We start from the raw sequence: 19680 nt of genomic DNA, 5'->3' as shown, positions 1-19680 counted from the left end.
GGTGTATACGACAGCGTGTTCCAGTTCCTGCCATTATCCAGCAACTTCGCACAGCCATTGAAGAGGATTGGATCAACATTCCACAGGCCACAATCAGCAACCTGATCAACTCTATGCGAAGGAGATGTGTTGCAATGCGTGAGGCAAATGGTGGTCACACCAGATACTGACTGGTTTTCGGACCCCCCAATACAGTAAAACTGCTCATTTTAGAGTGGTCTTTTATTGTGGCCAGCCTAAGGCACACCTGTGCAATAATCATGCTGTCTAATCAGCATCTTGATATGCCACACCTGTGAGGTGGATGGATTATCTCGGCAAAGGAGAAGTGCTCACTAACACAGATTTAGACAGATTTGTGAACAATATTTGACAGAAATAGGCCTTTTGTGTACATAGAAAAAGTCTTAGATCTTTGAGTTCAGCTCATGAAAAATGGGGGCAAAAACAAAAGTGTTGCGTTTATAATTTTGTTCAGTGTATATATTCAATACTAAATTATTTCATTCTTATTTAGAAAATAAATATCAAATCTAAGCTAAAATATAAAGCATAAATATTACACATTACGCAGAGCTTTAGAAACAAAAGCAGACATGGATTGAAATTTAGATTCTTTTTTTGTTGTTATTTAATAACTAAAAACTTTTTGAAAACAGTGATGTGTAAGACGTGCAGCCAAGCTGGGAATGAACAAGCACCATTTCATAATACAGAAAGCCCAACTTGTCATTATGTTGCAATAAACAGACACAAAATATCAGATGCTGAATTTTTTGAAAAGCTACAAATTCCTGCATAATGACACTGAAATGGGATGAAAACCATTACAGATTGTACGAATGAAATGATCTATTCTTAAACACTATTTTAAGACCTTGATCCAGCCTGAAAACATATGTTTGCCTGTTAAGACACAACTACAGAGAAAAACATTCTTCTATGAATGATAAATCCAGTCTACAGTATGCATGCACAGGGAAAAGCTTGACCCACTGAAAGAGTCCCTTTTCTTCAAACAAACCAGTCGTGGCCCTTTTGAACCAGAAAACATCTGCAACTAACATCTGCAAAGTCTTAATACTTAGCCACAGTGATTAAAATCCGGGCCAGATTTTCAGAGTTTCACTGCTAACAAAATCTGTAGTTATGGTAACGTGTAACTCAAGCAGGGTTACAATATATGCATTGACCTTAAAGAAAAACCAGTGATGGAAGTAATTCAGATTCCCCCAAAACCGTCTTATTGTTCCCATTTCCAAACTGTATGGAGAAATCTAGAATATACAGTAACCAACTATATCTCTGATAAATATAACTCAAAAAGCATTAGTAGGATATTTACATACTATTGCTTTGGAGATATAACTCTTAATAAAAACTTACATTTCTAATATGTAAACATTCTGACAATTTAAAGGAATATCATGGGTTCATTTGGAAGAAGTAAAAGAAACTGCACATAAATGTTAAAATACACACAGTTGCGAATATAGCTGCATGATAAAATAGCTAATTTTGTCAAAGTCTTTCTCTCATGACCATATAAAGTTGGTAAACCCTGTAACTTTCACTCAAAATGCACAAGGATACTAACAACGGACTGTTTAATGTCTTGTCCCATAGACTTCTATTATAAGTGCATTACTGTAATAAAGGAATAATAAAAGGGTTTCCTCTCATAATTCAGACGTCTTTTCTCAGAATTGTGGGATATAAACTGAGAATTGTGAGAAATAAGCTTGCAATTACAAGAAAAAAAAGCTTTCAATTAACTTTTTTCTGTGGTGGAAACAAACAAAAAACAGAATTATGAGATGTAAACTCCGAATTCTGAGAAAAAAAATCAAATTATACACTCAGAATTGTGTCAAAAAAGAATTGAGTTTATATCTAGCAATTCAGTTTATATCTTGCCATTCTTACTTTTTTCCTTAGAATTATAAGAAACAAAGTCCAAATTGTGAGAGATAAACTCAAAATTGTCAGATATGAACTCGCAAAAGGTTGAATTGTGAGCTATAAACTCGCAAGAAAAAGTCGCAATTAACTTTCTTTTTTATTCCATAGAAGAAACAAACAAAAAAATGAATTGCGAGATGTAAACTCAGAATTCTGAGAAACAAAAAGTGAAAATTGAGCTGTGAGAAAAAAAGAATGGCGAGTTTATATCTTGCAATTCTGTTTATATCTTCATAATTTAAAAAAAAAAAAGTCTGAATTGTGAGATAAAAGCTTGCAATAGCAAGAAAAAGTCACAATTATAATTTTTTATTCTGTGGCAAAAAAAACATTATTCTGAGAAAGAAAAAAAAAACCGATTTAAACTCAGAATTGTGAGAAAAAAGAGTTGTGAGTTTATTTAGTCCGTGTAACGCTTCACAATTAAATTTTCAGACGATATGGGGCAAATGCAAAAATGAAAAAAATTCAACCAAACATTCATTTTTTTCAGTTCATAAATTAATAATTGCCATTTTCTCTCCTTTTTTCAGTTTACTAAATTGTGACTTAAAAATGAATATGAAAGCAAATTGCATGTTAAGTGTCTGAATATGAACGCAACACGCAAAATTTCACGTGAAGCGATTTCCTCCCATAGAAAATGCTTCACGTGAAACTTGCGCATTGTGTTCATTCTGGGCTCTTCTGCTTGTGTGTAAATAGTAGGCTATGCTTTATTAATAAGGTGTATGCTTTGCTTTTTTAATCACTGTCTTAATGCATTAAGCCATATTAAGCACTTTCAAATAATAGTTTTCAAAGGGAGGAAAACGAAAACTTGAGTCTTTGCGTGTCGAGTTCATATTCCAGTCACATCTGCTTCCCAGTAGGCAAGGCAATATAGTTTGCAACATTAATAAGGTGTATACCGAATTTGGCCATACTTTTACACCATCTTCTTCCATTAAGCCTATGGGAGGATAACAGTTTAGCGTGTAGCATTCATATTCTCATCTGCTTTCCTGTACCTAGTAACCTATACTTTATTAATACATTGTATTAATACATATACAGAGTTTGGGCTTTTTAATTTATACCACTGTCTTAGTCCACTGAGTCACGTATTTTCTTTAGGTTTTCAGTGAGGCACAAAACACTTAACGTGCAATTTAGCGCAATTTGCTTTCATGTTCTGGGCTATTCTGCTTGTCTGTAAATAGCAGCCTATATGTTTATTATTAATAAGGTGTGTCCTCCAGTGTCACTGTTTTAGTAGGATACATTAAGCCACTTTAAGCGTTTGTGAAACAGTCTGCGGCCACACCCCCGTGCTAATGGTACAGCCCACAGGTAAATTGTAAGAAAAAGGAAAAATAGAAAATTGTTTCGATTTTATTTATTCCAATGATCATTTCTGAAGTCACAATTTAGCAAAAGTAAAATTTAAAAAAGGAAAGAAAATGGCAATTGTTCATTTATGAAGTAGTTGAAAAAAATGAATGTTTGGTTTGATTTTTTCATTTTTGCATTTGCTCCATATGGTCTTAAAATTGAACTGTGAAGCATTACACGGACCTTATTTCGTGCAATTTTTAAAGGAAAAAAGTACGAATTGGAAGAAACAAAGTCCAAATTGCGAGATATAAACTCTGGTCTTCGGTAATGCACGGCAAGCCACATATCTCAGCTCTCAATAGCACTGAACTTGAACCCGAAACATTCCTTTAAAAGTCTGATTCTTCAGAAGGTCACTTTTGAGTTCAGACTCATTTAGTCTCTGTGTTAGAAGTGTGGGTAGGAGCTTGTTTGTCAGTGCATGTTGTGTGGGTGTGTTTAAAGATCACCATCTATGGGTGATGAGTATCCAAACAGCTACAGCGTCCTGGACTCCCCTGTCCTCCCATCTTGTCTATTTGTGGGAAGTTTTTGGTGTTGTTTATTCCACCATATTTCGTATTTGGCAGAATGGCCCTCCACAGTTCCAGGTCAATGCAGCTGTGGTAACACAAACAGAAGGTGCTTATTATAATAAATGTTTGTTTAAAAATTAGTGCAAGGTAAAAAGCTTAATAATGAGTTTTTTGTTTGTTCATCCAATGTATGTCATGCAATTCTGTGGTAAAATTTCTCAATTCACCTTTAACCCTAAAAAGCCTACAGTATTATATTTGATACGCAAATGTCTCTAAATTATCAACGGCAAAACTTTGTTAACATGTTTATAAAAAAAAGGATCACTGTAAGAAAGTCCACCTTCAGGTTGTGGTTCACGTGTCTTTTTGCTGTGAAATATTTACTGATTTTTATAAAGTAAACAACTTTTATATTGTTGGTAATATTTCAGGATGAACACTTACTGGACTGAATTCTCCTATATCATATTATGTGAGTCATAAAAACCTGATGACCTGATAACAACCTCCTCAGACCCAAATATGATACTCAACAAAAACACATATGCAAATTTTTGTGTAGATTTTTTAAAGTTTTGTCTATTATTTCTTATGTCAGGTTTTACAGGGTTAAAGGTGCAGTATGTAATATTGAAAGCTAGCAGTTGAAATGTGTTCTGCAGTCCAAATTCTAAATATTGCAGAGTTGTTTCTCCCGCCCCCTTTTTCGGTTTGCCAGATTGCTGACACGCAACAGGAACGATTGCGACAAGCCTTACACTGCAAGTTGATGAGTTGATTTATCCATGTTTTATTATGCCTCTGCTATAAAAAAAACTTTTTAGTTGGATGCAGAGGCTTTTTAGGTCAGGTAGAATGGTACTCAAATGGTTCAGGTCATATTTAGAAGGGAGAAGTTATTATGTGAGTATAGGAGAGCATAAGTCTAAGTGAACGTCCATGACATGCCGGAGTCCCACAAGGCTCAATTCTTGCACCACTCTTGTTTAGCTTGTATGTGCTCCCACTAAGTAAAATAATGAGAAAGAACCAAATTGCTTATCACAGCTATGCTGATGATACCCAGATTTAATGACTATAGCCCCATTGACTCCCTCGGCAAATGCATTGATGAAATTAACATTTGGATGTGCCAGAACATTCTTCATTTAATCAAGGAGAAAGTCATTGCATTTGGAAACAAAGATGAAGTTCTCAAGGTGAATGCATACCTTGATTCTAGGGGTCAAACAACTAAAAGTCAAGTCAAGAATCTTGGTGTGATTCTGGAGACAGACCTTAGTTTCAGTAGTCATGTCAAAGCAGTAACTAAATCAGCATACTGTCATCTCAAAAACATTGCAAGAATTAGATGTTTTGTTTCCAGTCAAGATTTGGAGAAACTTGTTGTTACACTTAAGTACTTTTACTTGTATATAATCACTCAATGGCCTAGGACCTAAATACATTGCAGATATGCTCACTGAATATAAACCTAACAGACCACTCAGATCATTAGGATCGAGTCAGTGAGCTGAGGTTGATTTAATGGTAAAAGCATACAAATATACGCCAAAATGAAGCAGTCAAGCCTTTTTACTAAATAAATCTACACAAGTTGTGCTTATGTCATATCTAATGATGTGTATTGGGATATTTAATATGACAATAAATGTAGCCTATTTGGTTATGATGGTTAGATGTCTTTTTTCTTATTTAACCATAATCATGATATTGTAGGCTAACTGTTGTGTCTTGCTCACTTTTCCGTGAACAACTGCGCATAAATCATAACTGGGACTAATGAAATTCCATAATAACGGCAATCGCATTTAACAGTAAAGGCTCATATTTGAATATGTTCTTTTCATTTATGAAGAATTATAAGTGTGTGTATGATGTGATTTAGCCTATGCACATTTGTCCGAAAGCCTGGCAGAGTGATCATAAGATGCTAGGCTAAAGTTTTGTATTGTTTACAGAAAGGATGCGCGTTCTCATCTTTTTTTCTGTTTGCCTAATTATCACATTGTGCTACGTTGCATGCACCAACTTAGAATCCTTAATTTTGGTTTGATTGCTTTTGTTACATGAGAAAGTAAATAATTTAGCCTCCCTGATGTAATAGATTTAATGCGGGTGCGGTTCGGGTTGCGACTCACAGTCTTTGTTATGTCAAACGGTTCTGGTCTGGTACAGAATTAAATTAGTGCTGCTGTTGGATAACAGGTCGAGTGTTCTGTTAAGTACTGCTGGTGCGCGTTTACCAAACAGGACCCGTACAGGACTCTGCTTTAAACTGCTTTAAACTGCTTTGCGTCTCTTCAGACCCTCGGCTGGCAGATTCTGCCATCATCGTTGCCATGGTTGTGTACGTACGTGTGGGGCGGAGATATCAAAATAGGGGCGAGGTCCTGTTGGGGTATGGCCGTGTTTGTTTTGGTGCTTTCAAATGTCAACATCGTCTGGGAAAATTCGCTTAGTGCACCTTTAATTTGTGTTCCGAAGATGAACGAAGGTCTTACGGGTTTGGGACGACATGAGGGCGAGTAATTAATGACAGAATTTTCATTTTTGGGTGAACTATCCCTTTAAGTTGGCAGTGGACGGAATCACGCAGACCAAAATAAAAACAGATATTCTGACACAGAACACACATTTCAAAGTGGAATAACTAGCTGTATTGTTGATTTCGGAGAAGCAATCATATTAAGGTGTATATTTTTGCTTTCATTATTCAAAAAATTAAATACAGCTACTTATTTCATAATATAAAATAACCCATAATCCCCATGTTTCCCTGACAGGCGCCTCACCGGAGCCCATTTAAGCAGTGCAGCAGAGTCCCTCCCCACGGGCCGTCCGGTACACTGGAGAGACGCAGACGCGGGCCCTGGAGGGCACATGGTTGAGGGTGGTGGAGAGCCGGTTGGGTGGTAGATACAGGGTGGAGCGCTGGCTCTGACCTCGCTCCCATGTGACCCAGTAACCACGGAGACCATCGTAACTCCCCTTCCAGCGGAGCTGCACTGACTCATTGCCCACTGTGGTCAGCTGCAGATCTGAGAGAGCTGGCAACACTGAGAGAAACAGAGAGAGAGGTCAGGCTTCCCACTTCTTGCTGGGAATTCGAGGGAGGGGATGTGGGAATGATATTGGCAGGAACATTAAAATAGGGTTGTCCCATTGGAAAGCATCTCATTCCAAATGCTTCCAATGAATTAAAACAAGTTTTAGTTAATACTAATATTTAGTTAATAAATAATTAGTTTGGGGTCAGTTCAATTTTTAAAAAGAAATTAGTACTTTTAATCAGAAAGAATGCATTGAATTGATCAAAAGTGACAGTAAAGGCATTTATAATGTTACTAAAGACTTCTACTTCAAATAAATGCTGCTCTTTTGAACTTTCTATTCATCAAAGAATCCTGAAGAAAAATATATCATGCTCCCACAAAAATATTAAGCAGCACAACAGTTTTTAACTTTGATAATAAGAAATGTTTCTTGAGCAGCAAATCAGCATTTTAGAATGATTTCTGAAGGATCACATAACACATCACAGGAATAAATTACATTTTAAAATAATAGAAACAGTTATTTGAAATTATAATAATATTTCACATTTTAACTGTTTTTACTGTAGTTGTGATCAAATAAATGAAGCCCTGTTGACTTCTTTCAAAAACATAAAAAATAGTACAGCATATTTATAGCCTAACTCATAAAATTTATAAAAAATCATAAAAGTGTTCATTTGTAAAGATTATCTTAACAAAACTTTATAATCAAATAAAATTATAATCTTTTGTTGGTCACAGAGCTTATTAACTTCTATTGGTATTTTGTCGAGGGAACCAAAAAGTGATGTTAACTTCTAGGTTGGCCCACAAAAATGAATCAGCAGTCTGCAGAAACCAAATCAATACATCAAAATGACAAACAAGTAACTAGATATCTCCATTTTCTAAATTAAACTCAGAATGCTTTGGAAATTCTAATTCATTTCCTATATTTAAAAATCCCGGTACGAGACTCAAACCCACAACCTTTGGGTTATGAGTCAGACTCTCTAACCATTAGGCCACGACTCCCCCCTTTTTTTTTTTTCTTTTTTCTTTTTTTTTTATAATTATCATTATATTTATTTAACGTTAATAATAATAATGAATTGAATATTCATATTTAATGATACTACTACTACTACTACTAATAATAATTACTATTATTATTACATTTAGTCATTTATCAGACGCTTTTATCCAAAGCGACTTAGAAATGAGGACAATAGAAGCAATCAAAATCAACAAAGATCAAAGAGCAATGACATACAAGTGCTATAACAACATTAACAATAACAATATTAAGCTAATATAATATAATATTAAGCAATATAATATATAAGCAATAATAATAATTAATATTATTATTATTATTATAAGCATAAATGAAACAAGGTGCACCAAAAAAGTAATATATATATATTATGCAAAATATCGAATTTTTTCTTCTGCTTTTGATTTTTGGACGAAATCTGATCTGGATATATTATTGAGAGATCTGCACCTGGCTGGGTAGTGAAGGTGGTGTGAAGAGAGTTGAGGAACTCCAGGTTGGCCTTTGGTGTGAGCGTGACTGTGTACGTGGTGTCTGGACGCAGGTCAGTCAGCTTCGCAGAGCTGGCATCTCCGGGTCGCGTGATCCTCTGAAAAGGACCCAAACCAGTGCCAGGACTGGTGCCTGGACCTCCCGTCCCTCCGGTCTGCCCTGATCGGATGGGACCAAACTGGATATCATAGTAGCCGGTGCCGGCCAACACAGGCCTCCATTCCAGCTGAGCTGTAGTGGTGGTGACCGACTTCACCTGTAGCCTCTCGGCCCGGATAATCTCTGTGTTTAATCAGAGAGAAAGAGAAATAAGAGATGGCTGAAATTAAATTAATCACTCCAGTCACTAAATCCATGTCTAGGGCAGTTTCTAAAAGGACATGACACCACCTGCTCCTGAGTTTTTTATGTGTTAAGTGTTTGGAAGTTGCACATTATTATTAAAATAATAATAAATATAATATTCATTTTTAATTAATGATATCTAAAAAATGCTAATGATAATAATAATACATTTGATTAATTAATACTAATTAATAAATACATTAGTACCACTACTACTAATTATTATTATTATAAGCATAAATTAAACGCTAAAGGCACACAAAAAAAGTTTTGGTCATAAAACATTTTTTTCATTATGTGAAGTGTACTTTTTTCTTATTTCTTATTTTTTATTATTATTGTTCGTATATTTAATGTTCAATTATTGAATGCTAATGGTAATATTAATTCCCCCCAAAATTAATAATACTACTAATAATAAATAATATTTTAATTATCATAATTAATGCTTATAATAACAATAGTTATTACAATTATTAAAAAATAATACATTTAATGATCATATTTATTAAATAATAATAACAATAATATTTATTCTAAGCATAAATTAAACGTTTAAGACACAACATAAAAAGTAATAGTCAAAGATCCATTTAATTATGTGAAGTGTAGTTACTTAGTTTATTATTTTTTTTATTATTAATACATTTAATGTTAATTTAATGAATGCTATTTAATGCTAATAATAAAACTAATTATTACAAATATTAGTAAATATAATGTTAAACATATCTAATTAATGCAAGTAATACTAATAATAATACATTTAATGTTCATATTTAATGCTAATTAATAATAATACTATAATCCTTACAAGCACAAATTAACTGTTAAATACACAACAACAACAACAACAACAAAACGAGTAATGGTCATAAAAATCATTTTCATTATGCAAAGCGTAATTTCCGGAATAATCTCTGCATTTGATTTGAGAGAAATAAGAGATGGCTGAAATTAAACGAGTGACTCAAGTCACTAAATCCATGCCTAGGGCAGTTTCTAAAAGGACATGGCACCACCTGCTCTGAATTACTGCGTGCGATCTATGCGTTTGTTTATGTAAGTGTCTGGAAGTTGCACATATGAAATGCCTTATATATGTGCGGAAGAATGCCCACTAATAATAGCAACGTCTAGCGCTCCGGGGGACTTTGCCGGGGGTCCAAAAGGCCAAAATAATTTCTGTATAAATAGCCCTCATCTCCCATTACAGTGTCTGCGGGTTCCTCCAGGCCCTTCTTCTCTTTGAGCCGTCTCAAGCTATTTGTGTCGGCGTTGACTGGCATTCGAGATTCCTTCGGCACACTGGGGCAGAGGTACGGAGATATTCACACTCACATCAGATCACTTTCCCTGTTTAGAAAACGCTCTCATAAGATTGACTGTGACTTTGAATGAAATATGAAATCAGGGTCTGTTTGTAAAGTGTCAAGAATTTTGTGTTTTCATTTGAGTTGGATTAAAGCAATAATTCTTATATTTCCTTTATAATTTCAATTCAAACTTCTCATTTCTACAAGTATGGTTTTTTTATGATTTATGAAATTTTCAGTAAATAACTATTTATATTCCAGTATGTTCCGCACATAAATAGTACAATTTCAGAAGAATATATACAGCAGTCGAATTGACTGCTTTTATGGTGTTTTATGGTTATTTTATTTCACATTTACTTTAACAGTGAATATGTTTTGAGTCCCAACATTTCACCTTTAAGTTTGTTTGAAAGTTTCAGTATATGTATTTATTCATTTTGTTTTGGTTATTTTTCACTTCTTTCAGTAAATAGAAATGATATTCAATCATTTGTAGTTCTCATTAGATTCTTACTGTTGTAAGAAAATACTTAAAATTCCATTTTAATATTATAAAAAATATATGAATATATTAAGGGCCAGTTTTACTAACAGCTTGCACCAGCGCAAACATCTTTTGGCGTTAAAATAGTACTGTCAGGCTTTACTAAAGACGCGCAGTGAAGAATTAGCGCTGAAAAGGCATGGACACAGTTATTTTTTGTGCCTGACCTTATTGAATATGCATTTGTAGGAGTTTCCCTTTCAGACGCAAAATGTATGGGAGGGGAGTATATGAATTACGCAACTATATTTACTGTTTGTGCTCATCAAATTACTGATATTTGCCCCCAAAAAAGCATGTCTTAAACTATTTTACACTTGAAATGGCTGAAATTATTGTTTTTTTATATATATATATATAAAATATATTAAATTAATTATTAAAATATATGAAAACATTGTTAATATTGAATTATTATATTATAATTGTTATAATAATAATAATAATTATTATTATTATTATTATTAGGGTTTTTTGTCTGTTTTGGATCTTGACAGTCCGTGTTCAGTATTTACTTTTCTAGTATGGATCATCAAGATCAAGATCATCATGAACTTCTCATTACATTCTTATTATTGTAATAATAAATTAGTTAAAATTACATTGCAATATCACTAAAATATATTACATATTTAATACTGAATTAATAATAACAATAAATGATTTATTTATTTAAATTTTTTATTTTATTTATTTACTTATTTTTTTGCTTCTTTGGAGCTTGGTCCATGGTCAATATTTACTTTTGTAGTATGGAAAATATCATCCTGAATTTCTGAACATCTGCCTTTGTGTTCAATAGAAGAAAAAGCCATACAGGTTTGTAATGTATTGAGGGTACGTGATAACAAAATGTAGTTTTTTTTTTCAGTTTTGAGACATTTGATAAAAAACACACCAATAATTGCGTTCCTCAAGTCTTCGCTGATGATGTTGATATCATCAATGTCCACAAAGAACAGGTGCTCCTCGGCGGGTGGACTCACAGCCTCTCTCAGCACCTGATAGTTCCCGTGACCAGTGGAAACCACCAGGATGGCCACGCCCTCTTCCCGCAGCCTCGCCATTGGTTCCTGCACCTCGCCGGGATCCACTCCATCCGTGAGCCACACCAGAACCCTGGGCAGATCTGGTCTGGCACCTCCCGGCACGCCCTGTTTCAAAACCTGGTTCCTAGCCATCAGGAGAGCATCCACCGTGTTCGTGTCGCCCTTCAGCTGTTTAGTCCTCTCCAGGGCCGCCTGCAGTCCGTCCTGGGAGCTGTAGGTGTCAAAGCTGAACTCCAGATGGGGTTCGGTCCCAACCTGCAGCAGTCCCACCCTCACCTGATCCGGCCCCAACGAGAAAGGCAGCAGGAGCTCCTTGAGGAAGTCCACCATACGGAAGAACTCGTAGGAGGCCACGCTACCAGAGGAGTCCAGGAGGAAGAGGACATCGCCCTCGCAGCAGTTTAAAACTGTAGGTGAAAAACAACAGTACACATTTAAGGAAATGATCTATGCTTTAACATCTCAAGAGGGGGGAGATGAGTGTTTATTTAGCACATAGCAGCACTAAAACACTCCAGACTTTCCAAGGCATGAGGAGAACTCTGTGCGAGTACATATACAGGCTTTGGTTGTACACTCTTAAAAATAAAGGTTCTTTATTGGCATCTATGGTTCCATGAAGAACCTTTAACATAAATGGAACCTTTTCATTCCTTTGTAAAATTGGTTCTTTTAAGAACTGTTCACTGAAAGGTTTTTTAAGGAGCCAAAGATGTTTTTTTTCTATGGCATCACTGCAAAAACCCACAACTGAAACCTTAATTTAAAAGATTGCATAATCGTTATTGTGCCAGCTGTAAATCGTAAGTTTTATTGGTTAACAAAAGCCACATGATTTGATCCTTTAATTTATCCTTAATTTATAAGATTGCATAATATATGCCCATGGGACTTTTGCCCTTTTTAAATCCTAAGTTTGATTAGTTAAGAAAAGCCACATGATTTTATCTGTCATTCATGCATAAACAAGCCCCAGGTTTAATATTTAAAGGCCTGGTTCAACCAGATATTAAACTTCTGTTATCATTAACTCACCCTCAGGTACTGAAAGAATGTTTGAGCTGTTTTGGGGTTTTGAACAACATTGATTTTCATTGTATGGAAAGAAAAACACTGAGATCACAAAACATTAAGAAACAAAGTCATAAAAGTTCTGAACGATATGAGGGTGAGTAAATGATGACGGAAGATGTTTTTATTTGTTTTGTTTTTAGGGGGGGTGAACTGTGTCTTTAAGAGGGTTTGATAGTTTTGTAGGGCTGCATGATTACTCTGATTAATTAAATAAATATTAATTTATTTAGAAATAGAAATAATATGAATAAAATAATAATAATATGAAATATAAAAATGCAATTAATTTGCAACAAAATAATTTATTATTATTATTATTATTAATTAAATATTAAATATATGTATATATTTATTAAGTTTTAATTTTGAATTAATAACAATAATTCATTTTTTGTTGTGCATGCATTTTTTTATAAAGTGAATATTTAATTATAATAATATTTCTTATTTTGTTAATAATGTTTACTAAATAAAAATGTTTTAAATACTAATATATTATTTAGTAATAATAAAAAAATATTCTTGTCATTATTTTATAGTCATATTGATATATAATCAGTGCATTTTTGGCCAAATTGTGCAGACAAGCACAGCAAACCTGGAGATTTTTTTTAAACTCGCATTTTAAATTGCAATCGCAACTTTTATCAGATATTTTATCAGTATAATAAAATTGTGCAGACCTTCAGTCTTATTAATTCAGTTTCACAGCTTCAGATTGAAGTTGACAAACAAGTTTTTACAAGTTCGGAGGCCGTGTACACGCACTCCCTCTTAACTGACCACAAACTTGTTAAATGTTTATAGTGAACACAATATAATTGGGAGAAACTCTGAGAAAGAACGGCCAAACGGAGATAAGTGTCAAATCGAGTGAGGAAATCAGTCATTTGCGAAGGAAGTGGGCTTGAACGGTAGATGCTAAAAATAAGGATAAGAAAACAGTAGTATTAATCAGCATAAGGAAGAACTGGGAGCTTCACAATATTTCAGGAGATGGAACATTTGATTTGGCCGTTACAGGAATTTCCTGGCAGAGGAGCCCTCCAACCTGGAGCTGCATGATAAACATAAACAGATGGGGGAAGGAACAGCCCTGCTACTGGATGTTATAAGCGGGAGGCGGACGGACGACGGCGGGCGGGCATGGAGAAAAAGGGGGGAGGTGAGAATTGGCTGTTCCATATGAAGTAAACGACGGAATGTAGAGGCTTTTCCAGAAGCCCCTGAAGAGGAAGAAAGCGAGTGTGCAGAAAAGAGCAAGAGAGAGCGAGTGGGCAAGAGGCCTCAGAGAGCCAAGCGTTTGCAACCTAAGACAATCCAAAAAAGTCGCCCACCCAAGTCCTGTGAGAAGAACTGGAGGCGTCCAAACCAATTTGTATCGAATTACAAGAGAATCTTGTGAATCTTAAGCATTTTGCACTATTGCAAAAATATTTGTAGCCCCGTTTTGGTGACAAAAGTCCTGTTTCACCAATGAATTCGGATGAAATCTAAAACCGTGTGTATACTTTGCATAGTTTTCTTCTGCTTTGCTAAGAGAAAAGAGCCCATCGGGTCACTTGAACCCGTGACTGCTAAATAATTGACCTTTGCCAGACCGCTTGGAAGCAGGGTGCGGTGGCACTTTGCACAGAAACTCCTGCAGTCAAAGCCAAAATGCTCAAGGCTCTTCCAGAATTACTCTCTGTGAGTCACTGTTGGTGTGTCTATGGTTTTGTTCAAACAGGCAGCAAAAAAATAGTTTTTTTTGGCATATCAGATTCTTATCTGATTTCTTTTTTTATAGTCTGAACTGTAGTAAATTATGGAAGCTTGTATTCTACCAAAGTAATTGCGACTTATCATCTCACTATTTTTCTGACTTTTTTTTACACAGAATTACAAGAAATACATGCAGAATTGCGATATATAAACTCAGAATTGTGACTTTTTTTTAATTCTGACATTTTGTTTCTCAGAATTCTGTGTCTATATTTTTGTCTGCAATTCTGACTTTTTCAATGAATTCTGAGTTTACATCTCACAATTTTTTTTGTTTGTTTGTTTTTGTTTTCGCCATGGACTTTTTATCTCACAATTCTGACTTTTTTCTTGCAATTATGAGGTTATGTCTCACAATTGCGACCAAATGAACATCTCTCAACTTTTTCTCTCGGAATTGTGTTTATATCTTACAGTTCTGTATTTGTGCCTCACAATTCTATGTTTGTATTGTGGTAAGTTCTGACTTATTTAAGGAAAAAATGTGGGATATAAACTCTGAATTGCAAGGATAAAAGCCTGAATAAAAAGTGAGATAAAAAGTGACAATTACATTTTGACCTTCCTTCCCGCAGCAGAAACAAGCTTCCATATTAAACACTTGAAGATTGATTTTTGCAAATCCATATAAAAATCCATGTGCTACTTGAAATCTGACTAAAATGTATTTTTTTGTGGCATATCTAACTCAAATCTGTTTGGATGTGTAGTCTGCATAGCAGAAAATCAAGGAACCTAATCTTTTGTCTCTCTCGTTCCTCATATAACTACTGTATGTGACTTCCACTATGTAGTGAATAGTGAGTGCTTTTCAATACAGTGCATGCATAAATTCCTCTGTTGCTTATCTTCTATCATGCGTTTCATGATTTCAGTGGGTTGTCATGACAGACATCAGCAGAAGCAAAATGTACACAATGCCTCTATTTTCTGGCATTTAATAGGTTTCTCATAACCCTAGAGCCGGTTGATAGCCTAACATTAGTGAGTGACAGGAAGAGTCCTTTAATTCGCTCGCCTCACTCAATATGTATGTCAGCGATGTGCTGACAGCAAGTTATTGCAGTTCTATTCATACAGCTAATACTCACTGTCATTTGTGAGATCTGAAAATGTAATGCAGTCACTTCAATTATAGAATTTTATTTAACACAACAAAATATATAAGATGACACCCAGAGAGAAAATGCTAACAAATACTATGAAGTATTTGGCTGTTTTCAATTTCTCTTTTGCTCGGGTCACTTAAACTTGGGCCATATGCTTTAGAGCAGTGGTTCCCAACCCTGGTCCTTGAGGCACCCCAACACTGCACATTTTGCATGTCTCCTTTCTCTGACACTCCAGTTTCAGGTCTTGGAGTCTCTACTAATGAGATGATGACCTGAATCAGGTGTGTTTGATTAAGGAGACATGCAAAACGTGCAGTGTTGGGGTGCCTCCAGGAGCAGGGTTGGGACCCACTGCTTTAGAGGACAAGAATCCCCTGACACGCCGCATGAAGCAAAATGCGTTTACACATGTTTTCTGTCTAGCTCGCATGTTTGTAATGTATATATTCTGCTGCTCCCTCAGTCATGTTTATCAGAAATGACCTCCGTATTCCTTCTTTCATTTATTGTTTAAAGGGCTTTAAGTTCTTTATCTACTCAAGACTAGAACTAAATAGAATAGAATTCCATATTAAGGTTAACGTTAACTCATTGGTCAATGATTTACATTAGCAATGATTATTTAAACTCACGCGTTTGTTCTGGACTTATTATTAAATAAATTGTTAACACTTTAATAAGGTTCTACATGCTAACATGAGTTAATATGCAACCGCTATTCGCAAACATGAATAACTATGTACATTCTAAAAAAAATGCTGGGTTAAATACAACCCAGTGCTGGGTAAAATAGGGACAAACCCAGCAATTGGGCTGTTTTAACACAACCTTCTGGGTAGTAACCCAACCGCTGGGTCAAAACAACCCAATTGCTGGGTTTGTCTCTATTTTACCCAGCACTGGGTAGTATTTAACCCAGCATTTTTTAGAGTGTAGGTTTCTTTGTTTTGCTAAATAAAAGATGATCGACTCTTTTAAATCAGGTAATGACCTACATGACTCACCTGTCCTGAGACATGACTCACTTAAATCAGGCGACGGAGTCTTGAATAAACCTATGTGATTCATCTGAATTAGGTATAGAGAACTGTAATGGTTCACCTGAATGACATAAACAATGTGTTTCAATATAGTCCAATATAGTTCACCTAAATCACATACTGAGTCTTACTTGAAGCAAAACATAGCCTATCATTCTGGTTTTGAGTCCTGACACACCGAGTTCCGAATTAAAACATGCGCTTCGCGTAAATTATGTACCGAGTCCTGAATAAAAGTATATGATTCAGTACAATCTCATACTGAGCTCCGAATGAAAACGTGAGTGAAACGACTCACCTGAATCAGGTACCGAGTGCTGAGCGTCTCCTGCCCACAGAAGCACGCTGAACAAAACACACATGAGCGCTGCGCGGACATCCATGGTGGACTTTAATCCAAAATGACAGTCAGTTCTGGACGTTTTAACGCGTCTACATCGCCTAGCGCACTTTCTATTCAACTTGTTTTTCTAAAACCCCTACGGTTCACTTTTAAAGTCGCTATTTAAAGTTCAGTGCAGGCAGTCACTGGAGCTTTTTTATATAACTGCAATAAAATCGCACTTGCGCGGTTATTCTACATAATTTACGCGCTGAGAACTAAATAAACACGTACTCCTTCGCTCTCTCATAAACTGCACAGTGTTGATGAAAAGCTCTACGGAATAAACTGTCTCTGGGCTACTGAATGCAGCAGGTTCCCTCCCTCTCCTCTCCTCTGCTCTGCTCTGCGTTGCGCAGAATGCGCACTCCTCCTCCATTGCTTTAGAAGGGCACCAGCGTCACCGTCTTGAACCTGTGCCCGGATTCTGGTCCTTCTCATCTTTATGTTACAGTTATTTTCTTGCTAGGGAATGAATATGTATCATTATGGGTAACTAGAACTGGCCACTTGGGTCAGGAAACACTTGGAGGTCAGTGTTGACACTGTTTTTTACCCATGGTACCATGGCAATACTTTTACATACACCATGGTGATATTGTGTTTTTTGGTCATGCATTTGTGTCAGTGTACGTCTTCAACAGTATATAGAACCACCAAGGATGCATTTATTTGATCAAAATTGCAGTGAAAACAGTCATATTGTGGGATATTATTACAATTTAAGGTAACACTTTAGTAAACGGACCAATTTTCACTATTAACTACACTGTAAAAAATGACCGTGAATTTAATGGTAAAAGACTGTAAAAATGCTACTTTTTTTGTTGAAATAACTATGTTTCTTCTTAGTTTTTTCTTATCAGTTTTGTATATTAGGGTTGTGTTAACACCTAATGTTGTTAAATGAATGGTTATTGCATTATTTCAGTTTCATGTGTGTTACCATGATGGTGTTTAGTGTCTGTGTGAATGACACTGTGCACCTTCTATATATGTTATTATTTAAAAGCTGCTTGTGACGGGCTTTGGTTCACCGTGTGACTTTCTCATCAACACCTGCATTTGGTGGTTATCAGTGTATTACAAAGGTACAAAACAGATTTCAGTACTTCAATAGGTTGGTATATTAACATTATATCAGTTAATGAAATTACGGTATTTAACTGTAAATTTAAGTTAAAACCTAAAACGTTGCTACCGTATTTTTTACGGTAAAATTCCGGTAACCACAGCTGCCGTTTTTTTACCGTAAATTTTACGGATTTTTTTTTTTACAGTGTAGTTGCTTAACAGCATGCCTATTATTAACATATTGGCAGTTTATTATTACTGATAAAGCACATATTCTGCATGACCATATTCTATATCCCTAATCCCACCCATTACCTAAATTTAACAACTATCTTAAATAAGCTGGTTTGCTTGGTTATCGCAAATAATAAGCAGCAAATTAGGAGTTTATTGAGACAAAAGTCATAGTTAATGGTTTGTTAATGGCGAAAACTGAACCTTAATATAAAGTGTGACCCAAAACAACTGTTTTCTATTTGGATGTACAGTGTGTGTGTATATATATATATATACAGGGTTTGAAATGAACTTTTTCACTCACCAGCCAATTTGGCTACTACATTTTTAAGTTACCGGCCATTCATAATTTCTACTAGCCAAAAAAATTAAACAAATAAATTATGAAAAAAAAGGCCAGAGGTAAGCCAACAGCTTAAGGCTGTCCACACTGGATGCGACAAAGTGACCATTGCAAATCATTTGTACTTTGTCAAACAGTAGGCCTACGTCATAAATAGAACGAGGCATCAGTTTACTGTCGGGGATTTGTCGTGCTGTGCTGTGCCACATCCAGTGTAGGCTGCATCACCGATTATAATGGGATCTATAGTATTTTGTCGCAACTGGTGTAGACACGATGTGAGTCTTCAGGCATTTTTTGACTTTTCGTTATTGCTTCAATGCAAAGGAAACCAGTGCACCCGCCACGCCATTATTTGTTGCATAGTGATGGGTACATGGCTGGACTGGAGTTCAAATTCGGCCCTGGACAAATCCAGCCTATCCGGCCCTCAAGGTCCCCTGTGAATGTTTCGCTGTGTTATAGGGCCTTCAACTGGAGTAAGTAAATAAATAAATGAGGACAAAAACAAATAATGATATATTACTGAATTCACAGCAAATGCAACAAACTAATAGCCTACTGCATTTTTGTCACATAGAAATGCACTTGACAGTATAAGCATTGATTTTGTGCTAGAACATAGGAAATTTACTGCTAATAAACGCTGTCATCCTTTCCTCACCCTCATGTCTTTCCAAACCTGTATGACTTACTTTCTTCTGTAAAACACAAAAGATGTTTTGTAGAATGTTACCAAACCATTTTGGTTACTCTTGATTTCTACTGTATGGACAAACATTTCTTGAATTTCTCAAAATATCTTCTTTTATGTTCCACAGAAGAAAGAAAGTCATACAGGTTTGGAATGACATGATGCAGTTTTAATTTTTGGGTGAACTATCCCTTTAAGAACTTTATAATATTTGTAAATGTTAAACACCTCATTTATAAGTGTCTCTAAATTACAGAGA

At 35.4% G+C, this 19680-nt stretch overlaps 1 protein-coding gene across 1 annotated transcript; it reads right to left on the bottom strand.

Annotated features, from left to right (window-relative positions):
* Window positions 1-3349: 3349 nt before the first annotated feature.
* LOC107558722 (von Willebrand factor A domain-containing protein 1-like) lies at window positions 3350-17402 on the bottom strand. Its single transcript, XM_016242391.1, has 5 exons — window positions 16990-17402; window positions 11551-12108; window positions 8403-8726; window positions 6653-6916; window positions 3350-3939 (listed from the first exon to the last, which is right to left on the bottom strand). Exons 1-4 carry the CDS (start codon window positions 17072-17074, stop codon window positions 6663-6665), a joined length of 1221 nt encoding a protein of 406 aa, XP_016097877.1. The 5' UTR covers window positions 17075-17402; the 3' UTR covers window positions 3350-3939; window positions 6653-6662.
* Window positions 17403-19680: the final 2278 nt, after the last annotated feature.

This window comes from Sinocyclocheilus grahami, unplaced genomic scaffold (genome assembly GCF_001515645.1).
Source record: "Sinocyclocheilus grahami isolate Dianchi unplaced genomic scaffold, SAMN03320097.WGS_v1.1 scaffold657.1, whole genome shotgun sequence".
In the NCBI taxonomy this organism is placed as follows: Eukaryota; Metazoa; Chordata; class Actinopteri; order Cypriniformes; family Cyprinidae; genus Sinocyclocheilus; species Sinocyclocheilus grahami.
The sequence above is the reverse complement of the archived record's forward strand: the minus strand, read 5'-3'. Positions and strand labels throughout refer to the sequence as shown.

Coding starts and splice junctions, on each gene's coding strand:
- LOC107558722 (XM_016242391.1), bottom strand. CDS start 17,074: ATGGATGTCCGCGCAGCGCTCATGTGTGTTTTGTTCAGCGTGCTTCTG. Junction 8,727..11,550: donor CTTGAGGAACGCAATTATTG/GTGTGTTTTTTA, acceptor GATTAAACACAG/AGATTATCCGGGCCGAGAGG. Junction 6,917..8,402: donor CACCTTCACTACCCAGCCAG/GTGCAGATCTCT, acceptor TGTTTCTCTCAG/TGTTGCCAGCTCTCTCAGAT.